A 25,502-nucleotide genomic window follows, 5' to 3' on the forward strand; every position below is an offset into this window, starting at 1 on the left:
CGTTTCTGCTTCGCACTGACGTACAATTTCCCATCTAGTAATGGTTCAGCTGGCGACCGCGACGTTGTCTGCGAATGCTCTCGCCTCGCGATAGAGTGCTGCAAGGTGGGGCTTGGCGGAGAGTGGTGCATCCGGAGCTGTAAGAGCACCATCGCACTGTCGCTCACTACGTGCAGTGGCACGAAGCCGCTCCCCTTCGCTTGTCGGAGGCCATGGACAGGTCCGCTGTACTCTGCAAGGTTGTTCGTTGTCGTCTTCGCGCTGTATGCCATGCACGCGACCCACGTGATCGCCGCTGCGTGTGTTGGGACGTTTACTCGAAGAATCACCGACCCGGAGCCGCCTGAGCCCGGGTTGCCGCGAGATCATCCGTCGAAGAAGAACAGGTAGAGAACATCTGATTGTCCACCTAATGGCAAGGCCTGCAGTGGAGCGGGTTTGACATGTCTTAGGAGAGCATCCGCGAGCACTGATCTCATGATAACCTTCAACCGTCCGTCTTCGCCGCCACCAGGTTAGTAAGTCGAACTGCGGAAGCGCGCAAGCGCACGCAGAAAGCTAGTCTATGTGAGTGCTCGGTGGGCATCCGCCGACAAGTTCGGGTCTTTCATGCGTCGGAGCCGCTCGGTTCAGATCGACTGAGCCATTGTTGCTACCTCAAAGCGCCAAAGTTTGTTCGCAGCAGCGAAGACTGTCACTCGTGACGTTTGCGCCGCCTTTCACGCGTTGCTCGGTTGTTCTGGCAGCTCGAGAGCGAAGACCCAAACGTGGATGTCAGCATCGTCGACGCCGTCGAGGCGACCCCATAGTGCCAAGAGATGTTGCCAATGTCGTTGCGCTGCAAGACAGGTCCAAAGAGCATGACTGGCGTGTGCGCAGACGCCGTGGGGGCACTCGGGACTCGGGCACGACCTGTCCTGCGCTGCCCAGTTCCAAACACGGAAGCTGTTGCTCTTAAGTCGATACAGCGTCCGAGTTACCGGAGGGAACTTTGTAAGTATTTGCCGTAACTCCTTCCACTCGACCATGCCTGCGCCGCGTGAGACGACGCAATGGTCGTTCGCTGTCACGCGCCTGTCACGCTGCTGTTAACCTTGTCGTTGTTGTCGTCTGGCGATGATCTTCTGCATAACTCCACGGCGCGGCCGCCATCGATGCTCTCCTACCCAATGCTGCACGATGCGCGTGAGAGCTGGGTGTGCTCCGAAGCGGACAGGATTGACGCAAGAGCGGGTTGCCGCCCGGCTGCAGGCCGCCATGGAGTGCACTCGGGTCGTGTCGCACTGTTGGCCTGCGTCGTAGTGCGAGAGCGTCGTGCCGCAGCAATTTAACGTCCGGTCATGATGCCGGTGAACTTCAGTCTGATTCGACATGAGGGTGCCGCCCTCGGCCAGCCGGCGCAATAGAAAGTCATGTCTTCTGAAGCTGCAAAGGCATTGCGGACATCGCTTTAATTCTATGGCGGTGTCTTGGCACTTTCGAGAAAGTATTCAGCATGGAGCTACCGAACATTTTATGCTCTGCTTGAGATGTGACTGTGAACGTTCTCCGGCTACCGAAGATCCGGTTCCAGTTATATGTATTTATTCAGCTGCGTGCGAGCTGTTGTATTTGTCGCTGCATCGGTTGGAAATTATCGCTCTCGTCGCAAATTATCGTTGGCGTTACTTCACCAAGATGCACGAGCCTTAGCCGACGATATCGCTGTCGCCAGGTGAGAACATCAATACCGTGAATACAACACAATGGCGGATCACGTGGGGAGCAGCCTGATGTTATTTCATCAAACTTTAGTTGTCAATCAAGAGTCGGCGACAAATTGGCGCTTCAAGCAAAATTCTTTTTCATTTGTCCGTTTGATCTATAGTGAGCAAGAATAACAATTTCAATTTTCTAAGCGCAAAGCAGCCATATTCCTTGCTCAATGTTTTACCAGCTTTTACAACTCTTTTTCTTAAAAAAAAAACAGATTGTCACTGTGCCGAATAATCTTGATAAGCTGCCGCGCAAGACCCGGGCCAAGAATTACGTGAGAACATGTCGTATTCATATAGTTTTTCACAATATATGGCTCCATATACACAAAAAATATCGCAAGTACTTTGCAAGTTGGTCTCCTTAGTCTTGGTAATCACCTGATGACCAATATATTGCCTTTTTTGTGTCCAGGGCTGATCACTAATGATACAAGTCTTTGTAGATCTCGTCCAGCTCTCTTAAAGGTGTCCATCAAGACCTTAGCGCATTTCGACTACTCAAGTCTCACCCCCATGTCTGTAGTATAATGGGGTTTCTCATTACATATGTATTATTTCTTATCAAAGAAATGACATTGAAAATTTCCTATAAGATGAAATAAACAAAGAAGTACAAAATTTTTATCATTATTAGTTTTGACTTTTATAGCTCCAATTATACCAAATTTAGTATCATCGATGAAATACGACGTTAGCTTTATTAATTAGTCAATTTAAGTTTTAACAAAGCCCGCCAATCGTTACTGTACACGATTGTGCTATACGCAAGGAGGCGCTATACTTAGTTAGGTATTAATATAATAAGTTCAGTAGTAGATAGAAGATCGTTGCGTTAGAAACTAACTATATTAATACAGCTTTACTTTTCTTTAGTTTCTAATTCATTAAATTACCTTTGGTAGCTAAAGACCCTTAGCTTCTAGAAACCTTCCTCTGTTCCTTTGTGTACGTGAAGTTTTGAGGCACCTCACCTATACTGCAATCAGTGTAAGGTTAGTAGGTACTGATCAGTACTATTTAAAGGTGCCCTGTTACACCATAATGCACTTCGTAGTCCGTTCAACGGTCCACGCACATTCCATTCAACATGTCCATGTTGGATGAAGAAGGAGGGAGCTTTCCAGCCCCTCAAGAAGGTTATCACCCAACGCGTGAGAGCTCTTCTCATTTAAATGACTTCGAATGATAAGATTTCGAATAAATGAGCTCGGTCCAAGGCGGCCAGCCGTTGAAGCTATGCTGTCCACTCTGGGCAGAGATGAACAGCATGCGGCCATAGCCGAGTTTATTCAACATGAACTCGTCGGCACTCCAGAATAAGATACCTTGCTTCATTAGCAAGGCTATTAACACGCGGATGTGTTAAGAGAACAAGGTGCTCAACAGTTGGAACTGCTAGGACAGCAGCATTTACGTGCTGCTTATGAGCCGACACTTCCGCGTCAACCTAAAAGCTTATTGATCGAAATCTCTAAGTGTAAGGCAGTCCCTTTTGATATGGTTGGTCGAGTAAGACGACGCCATAGAGTCTCGTCGTATTAGTGATGATTCGACGAAAGTAGAATTTCCCATGTCCAAATTAGCCGGATGTTCCAAATATTGGGCTTTGGGCTCAAGCTCTACGACCCATTAGTTTTTGGGTCGAATGAGGTCTTTAAGACTCGACTCAGACAATTTAAGCCGCCACGTGTCAGAGTCAGGGCTTGAGTCGCGCTCCTGGATTTGAAGCAGGTCAAGCGTGATCTACACGCTCATGCCCAATGCCTAACATACATGATACCTTCTCAGTTGTATCGTAAGTCATCCAACTGACGGAAAACACAGGTAACTCTGTTTATTAAAGGTTTTGCAGACGGTCATGTTAAGACCCACCAGTTCTAGCTAGAAATAGATTCACTAAACCAAGCAATTTCAATACCGGAACAGGAGGACTATCTTAAACAGGCTTTTGAACACTCTGGTGCTTATCGTCCACCGAGACGTCAAGAAAACGGAGGTACAGAGCGAATGGATCTGTCGTATGTAGAGAGCGAGAAATCTTGCTCTTCAAGCTACAAACGATTACAGAAATGTTATCGTTGTCAAACAATGGGCCACTACGCTTATGAGTGTAGTGCCTCATGGCCAGTGCCTAAGAACACTGATCGAAAAGACCGACCTCTCGCGAGAAATAGCGGAGGATGCGGTTCCGACGCTGTTGAGAAATCGCAATGGCGAGGCGGATCGCCAAAAACGGCCGGGTCAGAAGGTGCGGAGCGCCCTACTGATCTAGCAACGTCAAAAGGATCTGCAGGCCTTTTGACGAAAGTTGCTCCTCATACACAAACATTGTGTGTAATTGCCCCAAGGAATGAGCTTAAAATCATCACTTTGAATTAAAAGCGGCAAATAAATTGCTGTTCAAGTCACTAGTCGATTGTGGGGCGTCGAATAATTTTATTCGACGCCAATCGCTAAACTCAAATTTATTGAGCGCGATATCCCTCTAACGAGGATGACAGCGCGCCTAGCATCAGACGCATCTGTAACAGTAAACAAACGTGTAGTTGGTAGCCAATACACGTTAAAGGGGAGACAATACGATGATGATTTCATCGTACTAGATTTGGATGACAAATTTGATGTCATCCGTTGGATTACCATGGCTCAGAAAGTACGAGCCATGCATAAATTGGCAGCATCAAGCGGTGACGATGCCTGTCTCTTGTTCATCAGATGGCTTACTGATGAACGACTTGGAGCTTTCCAAAGCGTGTGGATGTTTTAAGAGTGAGTGCGATGGCCTAACTTGTAGGCCGGTCGCTAGCATGACTGCGCAAGACATCAGTATGAATGCCCAACACACTGTGCAGTTATATCCAGACCGCTGTGCACAAGATAGGCAGCGACGAAGGTCCACCATTGTGACAAGGCATACTTACCGACGGCTGTGCACAAGTACAGGCAGCCTCGAAAGTTCGACCACTCGAAGAAGTTGAGTGTACTAAACAGTAATTTTTGCTTAAAAAGCAACATCCAAGAAAGTTTAAAACGCCTGTCTGTAAGAGACAGAGCAAAAATCCGAAATCGACTGAAGAGTCGATCGTAGAGGATCTCGCTGTGGTAGCTCAACCACAGCTCGAGGCAGTTCGGGAGGATAATCCTCAAATAAAATCTGTAAGAATAAATCCTGGAAACCTGCGGTCAAAGGTTACTAGGTACCTTTGGAGATAAGTTCCAGAGATGAAACTGAGACAATAACGTCTGAGTAAGCAATGGATCAAGTGTAGGCGCTTAAACACTTGATCTTGTAGCCTCTGCGAAGTTAACTTCGGAGATAATTTAATTGTCAACGCTAGACCCAAACATTTCTTGCGTGATCTGCGTGGTGGTTAAGTTAAGCAAATATGCGCACTTGTCACAGATGACAACTACGTGGTCGATGTTCGGTCAGCAATAGTCATTTATTTACTAAAATACGAATGGGTTCTTAGCAGCTCATCGATAAACGAAAGTATTCTCGATGAGAAGACTAGGATTGAACGTTGTACGTCCCCATCCCCCTGGGAGTCTTTGAAGACAAACCTTTTCTATAAGGATTTAAAGGAATTCAAGGATGTCGTTTCTGAATCAGTACCGTGCGAATTATCTCAGGGTTGAGGCACTCGACCCGAAATCGACCTTATTCCAGGTTCGAAATAATGCGTCATGAAGCAATGGCCATTGCCTCATGAGCAAGTATTAGCGATCGACAAATTCTTTGCCGATCGCTTGGCAGCAGGCCATGTGAGGAAGTCAACCTCCCCACATAGCTCTCCGACCTTCTGTGTTCGTAAAGCAACAAGAGGATGGCACATTGTTCATGCATGCACTTTGCAACGGTGACAGCTCAAACGCGATACCAAGAAAAGACGTAATCATAGATGGTATGTGAAAAAGTACTATCTTTTCGTCTAGGGATCTGAAGGAAGTATTCTATCAGATCCTTATGCGTGAACAAGATGTGTCAAAGAGTACTATCTTGTCGTCTAGGGATCTAATGGATAAATTCTATCAGATCCTTATGCGAGATCAAGGTATCCCATTTACAGCAGTAAAGCATCTCAAGCAGTATGCTATCGGAGTGGTTAGTTTTGCCACAGAGACTTAGTAATCCCCCTTTTAAATTTTATGGGTATGTAACCAATCTGTTAAGATCGGTGCGGGATTTCTGACCGAGTTATTTTGATGATGTCTCCCTTCCTAGCAGAGCCATGAATGGAAAATCGGACAATGAAGTACATCGTACCCACGTCATAAAGGCTCTTATCTACGTGCTTACAAAGTTTGTCGACAGGTAAAGTCAGTGCTTTATTTCGCGCTCCGTTACAACCTCTGGATATTCCGGCATTGTGTTGGCAGTCCGTATCTATGGACTTCGTCCTCGGATTCCTCGAAGACAACCACAACAATAATGGTATTCTTGTTTTTGTTGATCGTTTTAGCAAGCTGGTGCATCTTGCTGCCGTCGCGGAGTCGATCACAGCCTAAGGTTGTGCTCGTGTCTCTGTTGACACGATATTTCAACTCCATGGGTTACCCCGTGAACTGGTGTCAGATCAAGACCCTAGATTCACAGCGTAATTGTGGCCAACAGTGGTTAAATCACTTTGATCACAATTAAAGATGTCAACTTCGGATCATCCTGATACAGATGGTCAGACGGAGCGTGCAAACCGTACTCTCGAAGAGATACTTCGTGGATACGTCCACTCTTTTAAGAGTTGGGGCGAGTTGTTGCCAATGATAGAGTTTGCCATCAACAATTCAGTGCATACTTCTACAAAGCATACACCGTTGATCGTGAATGGCTTACGCCACCCACGTATACCTACCCTGTATGAGAGTGACTCTTATTTAAGGGAAGGAAGGATAGAGCAAACATACTTTCATGTAATGTAAATGACCTAGTCCTACTGACTACCGTATATCTACCAAAACATGAAGCGACGAATGTGGGCAGTAATTTATTACTGCCCATGCAAATCGGCCCGTTTCACGTACGACAACGCCAAAAAAGTGGATATACGATCGAGCTGCCTTATAGTATGCGTACGCATCCTATGGTTTATTTTAAGGGTCCCCGACCATTTTATCAGTATGAGGCTTCTTCCGATACCAGATTACACTGGAGCGGTCAAGGGTATCCACCAAACTCGGACGGTCCCGAGCCAAAGCCTTATGATCTCGGGTCACAGTCTGATTCTCATGAATTAGACGATCCACTCTTTACTTCAAGGAAGAGATCTTATGACGAGAGCTCTTTTAAAAGATTGGTGTATTCTTTCGTTCGCCAGTTGATTCGTCTCAACTTGCGCACAATTTCTCAACCGGTCACGAGAAACATTATCAACCATCAACGCTAACTCGCGGCGACGGGACTGCTCGTGTTCAAGATCCTTCCTTAAATAGGAAAGGGTGTGATTCAAATCACAATGTTGATCCGGGTTCTTCAAACGAGGCGCACCCGATTCCTCCCTCCTCCACATCAATTGACGGATTCGGGTAAGAAATGCTTTCTTGCTGAAAGCTTCATGAATCACCTTGAAGAAAAGAAGATTCAAATCAGTTATCTCGTTTGTTGGTGAGGGTATCAACTCTCGCATGATAGTTGAGAATGAGGTTTCCAACCAATGATGGACGTTTTCGGTCTCGTCCTGCAGTACGACGAGACGTACCCTCTTTGAGAGAAGGTCCATCAGAGAACAAGCGCTTTTTGCGCTCTCGTAAAAGGATTGGAGGTTCCGAATCCCTTGACGCATCTCGTAAAAGATGAGTGTCCTCCATCGGGGGGTTTCCTGGCACTCTTAAAACAGCTAAGAGATGAGGTTTCCATGAGAGGTAAGGTATTCCCGTCTCTCTAGACAAACGGTGCAGCGTGTAGCGTGCATCCGTTTCTCAAAACGCTCACGAAAAGTATTTAGCTTGTCAAGCCAGACCTCACAGCCTGTTCTCTGTTCATTCTATACAAAGGCTGTATAAGCATAGGATAAAGAATTGACATCCTTTGCCCGATTACAAGTGGACCACCGATGCCGGAAAAGGCATCGGTGAAGAATTTCCGTTTCATCCTCACCAGGTTTCTGAAGCCTGGTTGAGTCGAATAACGGAATATGATATTGATTGTTGGTCATACCGGACCAATTGCCTTAGAAGGCAACCAAGGCCTCTTTTCAGGAGCATACCGCAACGTTTTGCGATCCCTCTCGTGTTGGCTCATGATAATGTTAACGCTAACTTGGCCCTTGGAGCGAATCTAGAATCACTCCCTTCCCGGTGATGCAAATTAGCACCAGCAGCACCATCTCTTTTTCTTGATCACTTCGTTCTTGGTGACGCACCTTAACGTTTATCATCGCCCATGGAGTCATAATCAGATGGCTCCCCACCAAAGTGGTCCGACGAGTCAAACAACCTTGCCATAACCTCTTTGATTGTCACGTATGACCCTAAAGATTTATCAGACTTGGCCCCGAGTGATCCGGCGGCCTTCATAGTCGGCACTGAGTCGGGCGATGACGGTGACTTGGACCAGTCACGTATAATTGATATAGCAGGCAATGTCATCAACAGATGACATACCCCAGTCACCTCCAATCACTGACAGCTACACTGATCCGTGCAGCTGCCAGCTTAGCGGCCTAACGGGCCTGACGCACAGACTTTTTTTGTCGCCATCTTGATTTTGGTCAAATCAACATTGCAATTAAAATGTATTTGATTAAAAGCATAATGCAAATAAAATCAATACTTTGATCTTATTCATAATACGAAATCGGTATCTAAATTAGAAGCAATAATGCAAACTTCAGAAAAACTTAATAGCCTTTCCTGTCACCTATACAGCAGTCACTGTAGTGACTGTTGGGTTGAGGGGGGAAGGTTGAGTAACAATGTGTCCCGTCACATAAGTACTATATCCTATAAGAGGAATGACAATTATCATTTCATATAAGATGAAATAAACAAAGAATTACGAAAATTATCGTTATTAGTTTTGACTTAAGTAGTTCGAATAATATCAAATTTGGTATTATTGATGCAAATGGACATTACCTCTATTGATTGGTTTATTTAAGTTTTGATAACCCCGCCAATCGTTTGGAGCCATGCTTAAACTGGCAGCATCAAGCTGTGATGGCGCCTACCTCTCGTTCATCAGAGGTCTTCTGATGAATGTCTTGGTCCACAAAATTGTGAATATCCGACGAGTGAGTGCGATGGTCTCACCTGTGGTGTCTCTACAACGTAGTTCAAGAAGCGGTCTGGCTTCAATTGTTGCTGAAGGACATGCAGTTTCCTTAAGAGCGGATCCACTACGATATGACAAGATTTCCAAGGATGTGTTGCATTAGCAAAGAGCCCTGTCTACCATTTGAGAACCAATCACATCGATATCAAGTCTCACTTCTTACGTGAAAAAGTTGAACGCAAGGTATTTGAGTTGAAGTACAAGCCCACGGAAGATATGGTGGCCGACGGGCTGACAAAGGCGCTTCCAGAGGACAAGCACAGCAAGTGTTAAAAGTGATGTTGCAAATCTGAAATAACATAGTGCACATGAATGAAAGGATAGTTTATTTGCATTGTTTGATTGAGTGTCTGTATATAATGTGTGTAACTGAAGTATCATTCACGCTATCCTGCCAGATAGTGACGTCTTACAACAGAAAGAAATTAATGTGATTACAAGCCAATAGACGATAGGAACGAATGATCAGCAACATTTCGTAGAATAAATAAACGTGAACCAAATCGCTCACAAATAACACATACTTAATTTTGATCTTACAGTCTCGGCCACAAGTAACAACGCTACAAGCATAGACCTTCTTTAGATGACGCTGTGACTTATGGTGATTGATAGCGTATACAAATCATTGCAATTTTAAAGCATAGAAGGGTCTAGCTAGTAACGAGGCACCTTTCTTCGAAGTGATAACCGTAATAGCCCATCTACACTAATAACAGTAAGCATTGAGGTGCCTCAAAGCTTCACGTACCCACACATGTAGATAAAAATTTAAGTAGCTATTAAGTCTTAGCCGCTACAGATTAATACGAAGGCTTTTGTATAGGCAAAGAAAAATATATCAACGTTTCTACGTAACGATCTTTTATCTACTTCCTTTAATTTAGTAATATCAAACTAGTATAGCGCTTCGTTGCGCACCATCTAGTAATGATCGACTTGATTATGTAAACTCAAATCAACGAATGAACTGGTACGTTATTATTTTTATTGTTAATAAGGAATCGTTAATCTCCTCCCAGTTTTTTGGTAAAATCCCTTCAGTTTGATGTAAGTCTACATAACTGGCTAATTTAAAGGGAAAATCATCCTTCATCGCTAACAATTTCCTGTTTAATCAGATTCGAGTACATTGGCGCTCTATTTTAAGCCGACATATCGAGCCTTAAAACGGGTGCTAAACTGTGTCATAGATTTGCGTCGAGGAAGCTGCAATTTTTATCAAGTGCTACGTGTAATGGGACACCTTTCACTAGTACTGATCAGTACTAACAAATCTTAAACAGATTTCAGTGTAGGAGAGGACTTCGAAATTTCACGTACACAAAAGAACAGAGGAAGCTTTCTAGAAGCTTAGGGTCTTTGGCTGCTAATGATAATTCAAAGGATTCAAATTAAGGAAAAGTAAAAGTGTATTGAAAGATTTAGTTCTCTACGATACGATGTTCAAACTACTACTGAATCTATTATATTATTATCTCACTAAGTATAGCGCTTTCTTGCACACCGCACAATCGTGTATAGTGCTGAATAATTCATCAATGCGCGTTTGATCAGTTCAATATGCTCTACGGTTTTGCTGAAAAATAAACTCGTCAACATATATGGCAACAACGCCGTATTCGGCCTAAGCCTTTCCGACGCACACGCATGGGTCTGCCACAAAACGATCAAAGCTTTGACCCTCTAAGTGCTGATTAAGCGTTTTATTATACTGACGTACAGCTTTCTTCGTTCTATACAATCCCTTTCCAAAAGGATACTTCTAAGCTGGTTTGTACAAGATTACGAAGTCGTCCGGTTGACCTATTTTAATATCTTGTTTGACTTCACCGTAAAGAAATGCTTTATCCACATCAACTTTGTCCGTTTGAGATCCTCAATCGCGGCAATTTCTTATGCAGTATTTACGGACTCTTTCCGAGCCACTGGAAAGAATCGGTCCAGGTAATCAATGCCAAGTCGCTTCGCCTTGAAATTGAATAAAGAATTGATCAAGTTGCCTTTAATTCGAAAAACCTACTTGCATCGGATAGCCTTCTATCCTTTCGGCATAAACACGAGCTCCCACGTCTTGTTCTTTTCTAACGATTTCATTTCGTTCTTCATCGCTTCAAGCCCCTGATTCTCCTATTTGCTACGTAAAATACAGGGTGCGTCTTCATATACCGGGGAAAAGTGAGCCTTTAAGTTAGGTCTCTAACCTCTTCTACCACCGTAAACGGCCCAATGAAACGCGGATATCATTTTGAAGTAGCTCCAGGTAGTACAGAATTGCATTTATAGGTAGGGTAGCAGTGCTTATTAGTACATTTTACTCTCACTTTAAAGCGTTCATTATTCTTGCGACCATTTCAGTCAGTATATTCGTTTATCCTGCTGCCACCGGTCACGGACTTTTCGTGTGACAGCTTATTGCTCATCCAGAAAGCGCTGAGCTTCGCTCACGCTTTTAACATTTACTTGCCAATGACACCACTAATCGGTAGGTCATAGGACGTAATGATAACATTGTTATTGATCTGGAGCACAGGCATATCTTGCCGTGACTCCATACTACGATTGCCGACCCGGCAGGGTCACAAGGGCAAGTTATTATTTTTGAGATGATACCCTCACGGGTCATCGTTATATTGACATAACCATGTCCTTCTTTTGCTCTGAGCACAGTGAGGAGCCATCCTCCACTAAGGCTCGGGCTGCGCACATATGAGACTGGCGTCCGAGGATGGCGTAGTCCGTTAACATAAAACGGTGTCTCACCCGTACTGGGGTGGACACTGTTATTTATAGCGATCTCCGCAAAGGGCAATTGTTTACTTTGTTTATTGGGAGTCGCTATCGTGAGTAATAAATTTGCCATGACCCGATTGACACGTTTTGTTTGGCTATCGGTCCGGGAATAATCTATGGTCACCCTGTGGAGCTTGCTACCTAGCCGCTTAAACACATATCGCCAAAAACTGACGTAAAACGTGGATCCCGGTCCGATACTATGGACTCGGGCATCCAGTGCAGTCGGTATACATGATTTATAAACAAGTAAGCTGCCTCCTTGCCTGTAATCGATGTTTCACATGTTGCTAAATATTTTATTTTGCTCAGTCTGTCTACAAAGGCGACGAACCCCGCCCGATCCTTGTGGTCAGGCGGCATGCAAATAATGAAGTCTAGACTTACTGACTTTCGACAATCCGTTGGAATCGGCAGTGGCTTCAGTGGCGCACTGCTGGTCGGTGCAAACTTTGTGCGATAGCACCGCTCGCAAGAGCGACTATAATTGACCGCCCATAGATATAGGTATGTCACCAAACATCCTCAGACATGTGCAAAAATATCTCTTAACGTCCTAGACGCCCACTTCATAGTGCATCATGGAGCTCGTTAAGTAACATCAAATTGAGATCTGTGTAATGGGAAACATAGATTTTAAAGGGATCACAAGGTTCCAGCTGATGCCATATCAGGCCATCGCTGTTGCAAAAGCGATTTAGCTTAGCTTTCCGGTGTAACTTGTAACTCGATTAAAATTAAGCGAGTATTAAGATTACTTCCTCGTGAACAAGTGTGCACGACGCCGGATAACCACTTCCGTGACATCACTTGTACTAAGTTGCTTAGTTCGTTGGGCGCGGTCGCATAGGCTCCCATTAATAACCTCGCTGCACGTGAATAAAGAAGGTCACACAATATTCTCTTTGCGTTTAGAAGTAGAGCGTGGTTGATATAGAAGTGCCCGCCTAACATAGCAAACATCCGAAGAGTTAGATTTAACGAAAATGTGTGCACTTTTCCTACAGATCGATGTACAGGTTAACTGCCACGACTGATCGACTTACGTTTTACTGACTAACTCTAAGTACCTGCTGACATTACACCGCATTAAAAATGTGCGTCTTGACAGCCCCTTGCTACACTCAAAAATGTTTTTTTTCTTTTCTTTGCTTGTGCTCGCTCAAGTAGCGCGTTGGCTCTTTTTTCAGCCTTTTTTTCGTCCGTTACTCGGCTTCACATGACGATGTCGAAGGTGATGTTGCAGCTCTGAAGTTACATACGTGCACATGAAGGAAAGGATACTTTATTGCATAATTTAGCTGAGTGTTTGTATACAATGTGTATGGTTTTAGTATCATCCGCGCTATCCTGTCAGATAGTGACGTCTCCCGTTTCTCTGCTATGACTTACAGCATATGTAATGTGGATACAAACTAATTGACGATAGGAACGAATAATCAGCAATGTTTTGTAGAAAAGAATGGACGTAAACCAATTCACTCACAAATAACACAAACCAATTGACGATAGGAACGAATGATCAGTAATGTTTTGTAGGAAAGAATGGACGTGAATCAGTTCACTCACAAATAACACTCTCACTTGATATACTCAATTTTGGGTGTACAATTTCGGCCTCAAGTAAATACTCTTCAACAATAAACATCCTATAAGTTCATGATCCCAACCAACAACGATTCAAGCGTCAAAGTCAAATCCCTCGACGGAAGCAACTATGCTTGTGGAGTTTCAATCTGAAAATACCTTATGAAGATTGGACTGGGATAAGCGATCACTTACGAAGCTCCCGTATCAAAGTCAACGAAGCAGCAGGAGCACGTAGCGATCTTTCTCAACAGCAACAACTCGCAGCTCATGCATGTTGTGACTACAACAAGTGCAGAGGAGGCGTGGTTGGCACTAGAGAAGTTTCATCGACCAGGATATGGCAAACCGACTATGCTTTTAGGAGAATTCTGCGTATTTTCGGTTGCGTAGCCAAATATCACCGAGCACGTCATGACGTTCGATAAAATGGTTACGGATATAAAGAGCGCGAATTGCCGGCCGCGCGAGTAAGACATTAGCGCGACATGCTGTAAAATTTGCCCGCTTCTTACGAATGTCTCATTTAAGCGTTTTGAATGTCGATCGCTTCGTTCAGTTCTGGAGATTTCGTAAGCAAGAAGATTGCTAAAGAAGTGTGTCAGAAGAGTCGAAGTCATCGAGGAAGTTACGGAACTGCTTACAAAGCAGCAAGAACCAAAAATATTAGTATGAAAAGCAGTGCGAATGTAGAACCAAGGCACCGTCTGGGATGTGCTTTGCTTCTGGTAAGATGGGACACCACGCGAGAGGCTGCCAATGCAAGAGACGAGACGAGACAAGTCAAGTGACGACGATCAATCAAACGCTGTTTTTCTTACAGCGGAATCGGTTTCAAGCAGTGCATGGGTTATCGACAACGGCGACTATAATGCGTAAGGACCGCGAACTGTTCGTGGGGTGCAAAGCGACAGAAAGTTCGGAGGGTTTATGCATTCAGCGCAAAGAAGAGCACACAACTAAAAGTCTTGGACTCGTATCTGTGGCACTACGCGTGTGGCGCGGTCGAAAAAAAATGCACGCTTGAAGACGACTATTCAAATGAAAGATTCTAACAAGAACCTGTTTTTCGTGATAGTCGCGACTGCGCGTGACATATCCGTCGAGATTACTGAAGACAAGTGCATCGTAAAGATCAAAGAAAAACCTGTGGCAACAGGTTCGAAGAAAAGAGAACTTATTGATCATAACACGAATGTCGTAGAAAAATGCCACCTGGCTAGTGGGAAAGTTGGAGTGTGCACAGACGCCTCGCCCATACATCGTATGAAGCAGATGATGAGATGTGTAATGAGGCACAAATAAGTTGGAGAACCGTTGTTGTGGTACATTAATTTTATGGGTAAAGTACTCTTTCATCTAATCTTTAAATAGTTAGTTACATAAATGCCATTAATTATGGGTAACGAATGAGGTCGCCGCCAGATATAAATCTGGCAGCCAAAATCTATTTTAATTAGCAAGGGTACGTTCTTAGATTGTAATAATTAAATAAAGTTCAGTTCCCCTTTTGATATTAAAGCGTTAAGTGCCTTCCTAAGGCTTGCGCATTAATCTGTAAGAGATAGAAGCCTTTCTAAGGTATATACTCTTGGGCACTTGTTGCCACTTGGTTCTACGAACCCCTGGATCCCTTGAACTAGGATTTCTTAAGCTTTTATAGCTTGTACGACTCCCTGAGTTGTTAAATTCATTAGTTCAACAGAACTAAGTGACTTTCTGAGTCTGAAAGTCTTCCTCTGACTTTAGGAGCGAGGTAGCTCCGCTGCACCTAGTACCACTCGTAGTCAATATACGCCTGAGTCTTTAAAGACTTATTTCTCACGAAAATGGAAGAGGTTCCAGAATTGTCAGAAGCGCAACGCGCCGCTTATGATAAGATCAAGACCTTATTCAGGCTTGAGCATGTAGAATTTATTATCTTCTGGGGACTAGATGTCCTGCATGCAAGGCTTAAAGCCTTAATGCGGTACAAAGCCTCCCTGATCGGTCAGTTACAGGACCATTCAGTGGCATATATGCTAACTCGGTACAGCTCTGTACCTAACTCAGAGCTGAGAGCTCGCCCTCTAACTGTAAATGTGAAAACATTAGAGGAAAAAGAGAAAGAAAATCTCCCTTTTTGGATTAAGCAGATGTAAATGTCCATTGGTTCCGCCTTGTTCTTAACAGAACGGTAAAATGTGGCTTTGGCCAATTCCAAACTTGGAGGTAGAGCCATGGAATGGGCACTATCGTACAGCACGTCCATAAACGACGCTTTTTTTCGTATGGGTATCGCTGAAACTGCAAATGACGAGCATGTTTGCACCGCCCGATCAGGCTTTTCGCATGCAAGCACGGCTCCTACCGACTCGACAGCGTAAAAGAACCCTAGTGGACTTGACGAAGTCCTCGTCCAGGAGTTGAGAACTCTTATTGCATCTATGAATCAAGACCCGGTGCAAGAAACAATTGTAGCGACCATCTTTATGGGCGCTCTCGATAGGGCGTTGCCCGGACGGAATGGTTCCGATCTCATCCGGCTACGTTCGAAGAGGCAGTTGCCATAGCGCTACGCGCCGAGTTTGACTTTTAGTCTGCTCGCGTTAGCACGCCTGTCTACCAAACAAGTACGTCGAGCACATGGGATCCGTCTAATAGAGCGGAACCAATTGATTTAAGCCTCGTTGAGGAAGGAGAAGAAGCTCTTCAAGCTGTGGAACAGCATAAGTCCATTCGTAAATATTAAATGTGCGGAATCACGAAACCTCTACACCCTGTCTACCCTCTTCGGAATTCGCGTAAAGCTCGAAAAAGCTCCAACTTCGACCTATACCAGAGATCTGGTACGGTGCGGGAAAAACGTCGATACCCAGTGGGTGCGGGGCGCCCTACTGGGGAAGATCTAGGCTCTGTTAAACCTCAAGGAGGCGAGAATAAACAGAACCTAGCCCCAACTAGCTCGGTGCTCAAATGCACGGGGCGAGAGTACAAGCCTGGCTTGCTAGTCGCACAAGCGACTGTAAAGGGCTTTGATAAGCCGTTGTCAATTTTAATTGACTCAGGAGCGTCTTGCAATTATTTGCTTAACGACTGGCACTGTTCCCAAAGTTCCATTGAGCTTAGGTATATAGCTTCTAGACTTTGACAGTATGGAATGCTGTCTCCTCTTTGATTTGGATTTCATATGAAGAAATAGAAGCGCAAGAGGCTGGAAGATTCTGGCGTCATGTGTTATTTTCTAGGATACGTCAAAAAGGTAAGGCATTCCGGCTTCTCAGTGCAAGCAATAGGTCCGTCATAATATTTGAAAGTGTATCTTTCGATAAGCATCCCCAGGAAAAGAGCTAAGCCGAAGATGTCCTAGACACTATTGATGTGGTGGAGAGCGACGACCTAAGTGGTAAAATGTCGCCACCAGAAGAACTCAGGACACCACCGCTGCGCCCAAGCCAGACACATGAAAGGCGAGCAGGGCCAACAGACCACGTACTTACAAGAGCTTGGATTAAGCACCCCCAGGTAGAGATGGTGAGGAAAAATAAATGGTGCGTCTTGTACGCAAGAAGCGAGGCGTGGTGCTCTACGAGTAAGAGTATTCAAACCATCTTCGAGGAGTATTAAATTTGGATGACGACCATTTCAAACTATACTGCCGTAATGCCGATGACAATAACGGTGAGCATGCGAGATGATGTCTAGACCCAAATTAGGTCACATACCCCCTCGTCCGTCTAAGGAGACCGATGGTGACGCCGACAATGAATCGAGCTTCGATCGCATGAGAAAGACGGACAAAATAAAAACCTTTTAGCCTTACCACGGCAAGGACTCAGAGAGCGATGGATTACTTGCGCGCAATGCTGGTCCTCAGCTTTCATTTCTACAAAATTTCAAGCCGAAGATTCAGGCATTCATAACCCTGACGATCCTTCGCGCGGACATCATGAAGATCCGAGGTCATTCACAAGGCTTAGCCCTCGATATCCCCAGTGCGTCATTCAGCATCGCCCAACGCCTGCGATTAGACAGACGCAGGAAGGCAGCCGCGCGTAGGTGGGCAAGATCGCCACTCCTATACGGCGCCGCATGATTGATGTATGCAGGTGGGAATCAACGCTTTCTTGTTGGAAGGTTGTTTGCCTACCGCTCCACGTGGCAAACGTATCAGATCCTCGTCCAGTGGAGAGGTTAGCCGAAGTTCCGACTCTTGGGTACAACACTGATTGTACTTAACGGGTTTGTGGTGTATAGGGCACTTAAGCCCGTTGCATATGTAGATCGAGTTTTCGTCGTTATCATCTCTTTTGGTATCTTATGTTGATGAGAAATGTATTCAGATGTATAATCGATGCTCTTCAGTCTTAGCATTACAGTTGATCCTCATGCCTCCTTTCTATACACCTTGACGACATAGAATTTGACTTACACAGAAAGGTCGCGTAGACTGCAATTACGGCCAATGACAGCTACTCATCGTGCCCCAATAGTAACTCGCGAGCTTAAGACGAGTTAGAAGAGCTGGGGTGTATGATTTTAAACATGTTTTTTCTAGACATGGAGAGAGGCAAATCTTTTTTTTTATAATTTCGAACGTCAACGCTTTCTTTTGAAGTGAGGTACATTAAAAGCATTTTGGGCCACCAACTTCTTGTTCTTGACAATGTTAGCACGAAAACGAGTACACAAGAAAGATACAACACTACCTCTGGTACCTGCGCCTCCACTGAAGCCGGCCCTGCAGCGTCAAAATAACGTTTCCCACAAATTAGAATCACCATTATTTTGTCAACATTCGCTTTTGAAGCAGCAATAGCAAAGATTGCACAGAAAGGAAAGCGTGGTGCAGACAGTATTAACTGAAGGCTTAAGCGCGTTGGACCAATTTATAGAGCCACAAGCCTTTAAAGCCACATGCTTGTTCGCTGTTAGTGAGCGAGCTATTGCGAATACACCTTCCCACCTCGGTCTTGCAGCTGTCCGATTTTGGCCATGCGAGTTTAGAATGTATACAATTTGTTGATTAGAGGACAAAATCCGAAGTGAGTTGTATTTTGTTGAATCCGGTTAGCATTACTTTGAACCCAAGTTTGAAGAGCGCCTTTTCCCCACGACTTAACCACATGAGCTAAATTCGTTTACCTCAGAACACGTTATCTTCAATATGTAGCAATGCAAAACAAACACAATTTGATCAAGTTTCTGTGTAACTATCGGTGTTGTTTGAAACTATGCAGTAGCTTCTTGACCTACCTTGACAAGTTTCGTACACTGAACTGCTTTTCTTTTTTTAAGAAACGAAATCTGTTGTGACGTTTCTTTAGGGTGACAGAAAGTAGCGACAATCTATGGCACGCGAGGGATAGATTTAGTATTGGTCTGAAAGCTAGTAAAGTTTTGAACGTTAAAAAGCTTTAAATTTGTTAATCGCGAGCGAACAAACACCATACGCGGCTGTATTTTTGGAAGCGACAAGTCCGAGGTTTTACGCAAACCAAGTGCTTTATAGTGAATTTCTCACAACGCATGATATTTTAGAAAGTGAACAAGGAAGAAAAATTGTTGCTGTAACCGATCGGTGAAAAATAATCGATGTTTCCGAATTCCAGCTTAAATCTGACAGCCCCGGATTAATAGGTGTTTATTATGCTACTGTGATAGGCCGCATTGCGTTAGCCTTAGAAGTCGCAAACGATGCTGTCAGTGAAACACTGAAATTGCAAAAATAAAGCGATTGTAAAATCCCACATGTTCAGCAATGGTATAAAGTGCCACCACGATGGCAGTTAAGCTGGAACCAACGTCTGATTTTCGTCAACTCTCCCTTTCGTCAAGACAGCCGCACTGAAGCGCTGGTTCAATCGCTAGTAGTGTTGACGGGCTTTGCTCTTAAGCGTGTTTATAATGATTCAATGCACGGTCTTTTTATTTTTATTTTTCAAGTTGCCACGCCTTTCGAACAAGGAATCAATACGATACGAACAATGTTCGCCACTGTTGTCAAGCCCTCCGCTTTGGTCGTCACAATGCTGACAATCGGTACCGAGGCACATAACAAGTTAACGATTCCGTTGCCGACCTATGCTGATGGTTTTCATAACCAAAACAGTCCGTCCGGCATTATAGACGCTGCTAAAGCACTGCCTGTTCCGAGCGGCATGTCATACGGCACCGACCCTGCTTCCAACACGAACGCTTATTGGACAGCATTTAATGCGAGCACATACAAGACTCTCAAGGACTTGGCCTGGGCAAGTCAGACCCTCGAAGGCAGTGCCACGAAAGAATGCGGTTTTTCGCTAATCGATGGAACGCCGCAGGATTTGCCTGATGAGGTGCAATGGGATTTCTTTACAGGAACTCATCAGGGTCCATGCGAAGTTTATTGCGATGACACGCTTGTTTTTACAAATTGGAACTGTGCGGTTGACTACCCCCAGACCCCAGCCAATTTACCCTACGACAAGGCAAAATGCGAAGGCGCATCAGTGCTGTCATCTTACTGGATCGCCCTTCACACAACGCCATGGCAGGTGTACACTAATTGCGCTCCTCTCAAGGGTGGTTCGGCAAGCACAACCTCTACAGATAGCTCAAGTGACTATGCGCCGACAATTACCACGGCAGCAACACCAACCGCTACTGCATCCACTATAGATACTTATGTTACTAAGACATTGGATGAATCCTCTAGCACGGACACAGATACTGAGTTGGAGACTTTTTCGACAGAGTCAGCTATACCCACTGAAAAATGTTTGGTGCGCCGCCGTCGCCACTAAAGATAGTGATTTTCGTGATTACGTTGTTTCGTTGACTATCGCAAGTCAGCAGGAGAGTGTTGTCATGTGTGGAAGTCTAGATTTCTTATAGCAGGATATAATGCATTGCTGTGTAGTGTATCATCTAAATGAGTTGTTTATGCACAATCTGTTGGCGGCTCAACGTCTGCTTATTGTAATTGAATTGAAAAATCAATGCTACACAAAATTCTTTAATTGTTTGAGACATTCCACTGCAACGCAAAATCAATAATCACTCCATCAGAATCTCTAAATTATCTCACTAATTATGTACATACGAGGAGTGTAATGAGAAATAATCTGAAATTGAAAAAATGTAAGAAAACACTAAACTTCAAGAAAAACTTTTTTTTGGCTTCCTAGATTTTTTTTTATTTTTTATAGATTGACTTTCATCAGGGATCGTGTTTTCGTTTGGCGTGTTAAATATAGTGCTATCGACGACATTTATCCGGCTTTGTGCACACTGCAATGAATGGATTATCAGCGTACCTAACGTAATGCGTCCCTTTTAAGAGATGAAGCCATCTCGCGACCACTTGACCATTCCTAAATATGGCTCATAGCATCATACCGTCTGTCTCGAAAATAATTAGATTATAGCTGCCACAATCTATTCAAATACGGGAATATTTTATTATTGTAATGTAAGCGCGCTTCAAAATTCGAGAAAAAACTGACAAACTTATATCTACAAGGCGGACTCTTGTTTGGTGGAAGGCTGACGAACAAACACACAACAGCTCTGATCGATGCACATAGGCTAAGGCTCGTAAGAGCGCTCCGATGTATTCCACTGAGTCGTGCAAAGGTAAAAAACTTGTACAAGCGACAATAAAGAACAGAACAAGTTAATGTGAATCGGTAAAGGTATGATAACTTGTAGCACTGCCTATTTTGCCCTTGCAATTAGGCGCTTCGCACATCCCATTTATACAAGCAACTTGAAACAGATGATTTTGTAGAGTTCCTTGAGCGTTTAAGCCCTACTTTTACACAGAGAACTTCTACTGGTGTATGCTGTTGCTTCTAAAACAGATTGTCTTAGTCTTACCAATTTACGTCACGACCACACATTCAGTGGATGTTTATAAGCACTAGGATGATCTTGAAAATCAAAGTTGCACAAAATCCACATACTGCTTACATATTGGTAAAGTACGACGTCAATACAAATCTTCTTTTCAATGCTTGCGAATTCAATATGAGTTATTAGTCACGAGCAAGAGCGTTGACGCACTTATGCATCAAGACATTCCTAAAACCTTAATTTGCAATTTGTATTTGTCTTTTTTGTGGTGCTTTACGACAAGATTTATTCAGCTCCTACGCCACATCAGCTGTTTTTGATTGCTAAATGAGGACAAGCCTAAGTGACCTGGTCTCTACAGTTACTTCGATTTCACATTGCTTATGAATTTTGCAACTGTAAGAGGCAGGCTCTCTTAAAATAAGATTGCGATTTCTTTAATAAAAAAAATTAGAATCTGCTGTATTTTGTATTCTGATCAAGCCTGGAGTAACGCAAAAATATGAGAAGGGCTGCAATTGTTGTAAATATTTACAATGTCAAGCATATGCCATCAATAATTTTTATATATATTCCAGCTTGAGTTGCTAAATCTATCTAAGTTACTGTCTCGCGGCTGCGTTTCAAGCACCTCGATGCTTTCGTCGCATGGTCCACAAGAAGAGAACATCATACGGCCATTATTGAATCACATTATTTCCGTCGAGCTTACATTAATAGAAAGAGAGCATTGTCATACACAGCATGACGCTATCGCAATGAAGTAGTGGTTTTCGGAAGCCTTTAAGGCCAAAAACCTATAAGACTTAGCTTTTAAAATAGTTGGTCCAAATGGTGCGGGTAATCCAACATTATATTCAATATGATGATTGACGAAACAAATTGGTATGAAGCCTCGTTTTTACTTGCGTCTACCAGCTGTCAAGATAGAAGTGTTCATTATACCGTCTTGATCGCTATTTCTAACCAAACTCCTATTTTCATTGACGATGCAGCTTTTCGAAGCCAATCGACCTTTTTCATTTTCACATTCGCCTTCCCGTTCCAAAAGACTTTAAATCGCATCAGGAAGGATGGTATGCTTTACGAAAACCTCTGCGCTGGCAACTTCATTCATTGTGTTGTCTGCGTCGATTGAGGCTCACAATAATGTGGTATACCCTGTAATGACTTATCCTGCTGGATTTTACAATATGAATAGTCCGTCGAGTACTATCTTGGCCGCTGAAGCGTTGCCTGTGCCGAGTGGCCAGTCCTACTCTACCGATTCAGATTCCAATACGAAAGCATATTGGACTGCTTTTAATGCGAGCACATACAAGACCCTTCGGGAGTTGGCCTGGGCGAATGAAGTGCTCGAGCCAGGTGCCACGAAAGACTGCGGCTATGCACTGAAAGATGGGACGCCGCAGGACCTACCCGAAACGGTCCAGTGGGACGGTTTCTCCCATCAGGGTCCGTGTGAGGTCTACTGTGACGATACGCGAGTGTTTCAGAATTGGAACTGTGCTGTCGACTACCCCGAAAGCCCGGCCAGTTTGCCCTACGATAAAGCCAAGTGCGAGGGTGCGGCAGTGCTGTCAAGCTACTGGATCGCCTTGCACACGACTCCATGGCAAATGTATACTGCTTGCGTTCCACTCACTGGTTCAACAAGTACTACAGCCGGCTCAAGTGACGCATATGAAACGCCTGCGACACCAACGAGTGATACTACTGCGGCTGGACCTAGTACGGCTCCTGCACCTTCTCCAACTGAGGAGAGCACCGACACATCTGATTCGCAGACGGAGGAGACACCCACCACGGAGGTTAAGGTCCCGACAGGAGGAGCGCCTAAGGTGCAAGAAACACCTGCATCTGAAAAGTGTTTGGTGCGCCGCCGCCGCCAGTAAGAAGTAAGTTTCAGGAAGTTTCTGTGAGTATCACCCCTGTCACAATTTGGAATGGCGTCCGTTCTACATATGAAATGTTTAATTACGCAATGCTGAATTTATTTTTTTGTGCAACAAAGAAATGAATCGTGAGTTTTAGTTTCGTCGTTAATGGACATTAAGGCGACATTCTTGTAAATATATCTGAGCTTTGTCTATTCTCCACGTAATGTACTGAGAGTTTTTATACGTGTCACGCGACTTTGGCTGGTGCACTCAACGTTGTGTTCGATGTCCAAAAAGAAATGATGATCACTTCCACGTTCTGACTAAACGAATCGCAATCTGCTTTCGGTTGCTTTCACTTTTTTTTAAATAGACGCCGTTTACTGCCACGACAAAAGTGTTGTTTGATTCTAGGAGCCCCAAATATTCGCTCAAGATAAAACCTTTTTTTGAATTTTCGAATTCCACACTTGCTACATTACAAACGCAGGCAGTAAAAAAATTAGCTGATGACCTCTGTGAATGTAGCATTTGGACAGGCAATAAAAATCCTATCGCAAGCCTCAATTAATTTTATGTTGAAGTAACGCAAACAATTGTCAAATTGAGTTGCCAAGCGCTTTTGACTTACAAAAACAAGAGATTTCACCGTCATAGCAAATGTTAGCACAATGACTCGGAGTGGCAATTGTTATGAGCTGCGACGACTCACCAAGTAAGGACTGTGAATAATAAATTGACAAGGCGTGAAACAATGTCCTTCTGTTTGCAGGACACACCCACATAACTTAATGTCTACCACATATATATATTTATGTACAACGTCTACAGAATGTCAACGACTTAATAGCGACGGCGGGAACACTTGCCGCCACTTAATTCTTGCCGTGTGGAAGGCTGAGTTATGGTTGGAGCGGCTGGGGCTACAGACGGGATAGCCGGTGTAACCTTCGGATTTACAGCCCCATAAAAGTCCACATCGCTCACTTTCGGCATATCTGTGGTACCAGAAGTCGGATCTTTTCCGATTTCTGAAACATTATTATTATTCGAAAGTATTGGCGTGGCCGACTTCTCGATCGTATCAAATGTATATACGTCAGCATTCGATGTGTCTGTTTCGCTGTCGTTAGCGACACCCTCCAAGTTTGGGTCTTCCGAATCCGCAGTAATACTTGTTGTCATTTTAAAGGCACCTGTTGTGTTATCAGCACCTTTCCGCGACGGAGTCGTCAGTGTTGTGGGCATCTGCTCTGGATTGGTTTCATCAGTGACGATGTTTGCAGTGCTGCTCACCTGTCCAGTAAGTGGGACGCAATTTACATAAAGCTGCCACGGAAGGCCGTGCAAAGCAATCCAGTACGACTGCATCATCTTTGCCCCGATGCATACATTGACATCGTAGGGTAGCAAAGCAGGCACTTCTGGATAATTCACGGCACAATTGGAGTCCGTAAACGCCAATTTGTCATCACACCATACTTCGCAAGGTCCCTGGTGAGAAATCCCAAAGTCTTTCCATACCACCTTCGCTGGTAAGTCGCGCTCGGTACCGTTGGCGACCGAGAAGCCACACTCTGGCGAAGCTGTGCCAAACCTGTCCAGCGAACGCAGTACCATGGTCTTGTCGGCAAGATCCTTCAGCGACGTATATGTGCTGGCATTAAAAGCCTTCCAATAGGCTTCCGTATTTCCCTCGGGAGATGTTCCGTAGGACATCTTTGTGGGTACAGGAAGGTATTTTTGGCCATCGATGCTCCCGGAATATTCTGTGATGGGAAAGTTCTCCGGCCACGTTGGTGCAGGTTCGACAACATAGCTGTGAGCTTTCGTCATGGCGGTAAGCATTGCCACTTTTGCAGCAAATACAGTCAAATACGGCGAAACCATTGCAAGGGTGATTAAATTTTGGAAATGATTACAATGCCATCGTGTTAATTTTGCATTTCGTAAAGTACTTTATACTCTTTTTTTCAGATTTGACAGAGATGCCACCATATGGAGCTTATTCCATCACCAGATGATTTAAATATTTGACTCACGCCTGTAATATGAGCGAAATCGCCAAACATTGATGTCTCGATATCTACCGGAAGCTATACTCCGATGCATACATACATATTTTACTGATAACGCAACGAGACTTTGCTTGTAAGAGGGTGCCGTCTCTCATCCAAGGAAAGAGGCGTGCTGAATTACCGCGATTTAGGGATAACTCCGTAAAGATCGTCCATCGGTCATCCTCGTAAGCTTTCGCATGTGTTGTGAACGAAGGTTCGCTTACAATTTAGCAGTGAAAGTTTTTTACAATAATTATGCACACAATTTCCATGAACTCTATTCTTTTATGTGGAATGCAGTCCGAGAGACTACTGGTGAAGTTCGTAAAGGACGGCCTTC

General features: G+C 44.2%; 4 protein-coding genes across 4 annotated transcripts; 3 read left to right on the top strand and 1 right to left on the bottom strand.

Annotated features, from left to right (window-relative positions):
• Window positions 1-1,052: 1,052 nt before the first annotated feature.
• CCR75_005519 (uncharacterized protein) lies at window positions 1,053-1,331 on the top strand (the record flags this gene model as incomplete). The annotated part of the gene is made up of 1 exon (XM_067963600.1): window positions 1,053-1,331. One exon carries the CDS (start codon window positions 1,053-1,055, stop codon window positions 1,329-1,331), a length of 279 nt encoding a protein of 92 aa, XP_067815772.1.
• Window positions 1,332-19,373: 18,042 nt separating this feature from the next.
• Window positions 19,374-20,171, top strand: CCR75_005520 (uncharacterized protein; the record flags this gene model as incomplete). The annotated part of the gene is made up of 1 exon (XM_067963601.1): window positions 19,374-20,171. The coding sequence occupies one exon, from the start codon at window positions 19,374-19,376 to the stop codon at window positions 20,169-20,171; it is 798 nt and encodes a 265-aa protein (XP_067815800.1).
• Window positions 20,172-22,295: 2,124 nt separating this feature from the next.
• Window positions 22,296-23,117, top strand: CCR75_005521 (uncharacterized protein; the record flags this gene model as incomplete). Its single annotated transcript, XM_067963602.1, has 1 exon — window positions 22,296-23,117. One exon carries the CDS (start codon window positions 22,296-22,298, stop codon window positions 23,115-23,117), a length of 822 nt encoding a protein of 273 aa, XP_067815799.1.
• An 828-nt stretch (window positions 23,118-23,945) lies between these two features.
• Window positions 23,946-24,992, bottom strand: CCR75_005522 (uncharacterized protein; the record flags this gene model as incomplete). Its single annotated transcript, XM_067963603.1, has 1 exon — window positions 23,946-24,992. One exon carries the CDS (start codon window positions 24,990-24,992, stop codon window positions 23,946-23,948), a length of 1,047 nt encoding a protein of 348 aa, XP_067815528.1.
• Window positions 24,993-25,502: the final 510 nt, after the last annotated feature.

This window comes from Bremia lactucae, linkage group LG8 (assembly GCF_004359215.1).
Source record: "Bremia lactucae strain SF5 linkage group LG8, whole genome shotgun sequence".
NCBI classification, from domain to species: domain Eukaryota; phylum Oomycota; class Peronosporomycetes; order Peronosporales; family Peronosporaceae; genus Bremia; species Bremia lactucae.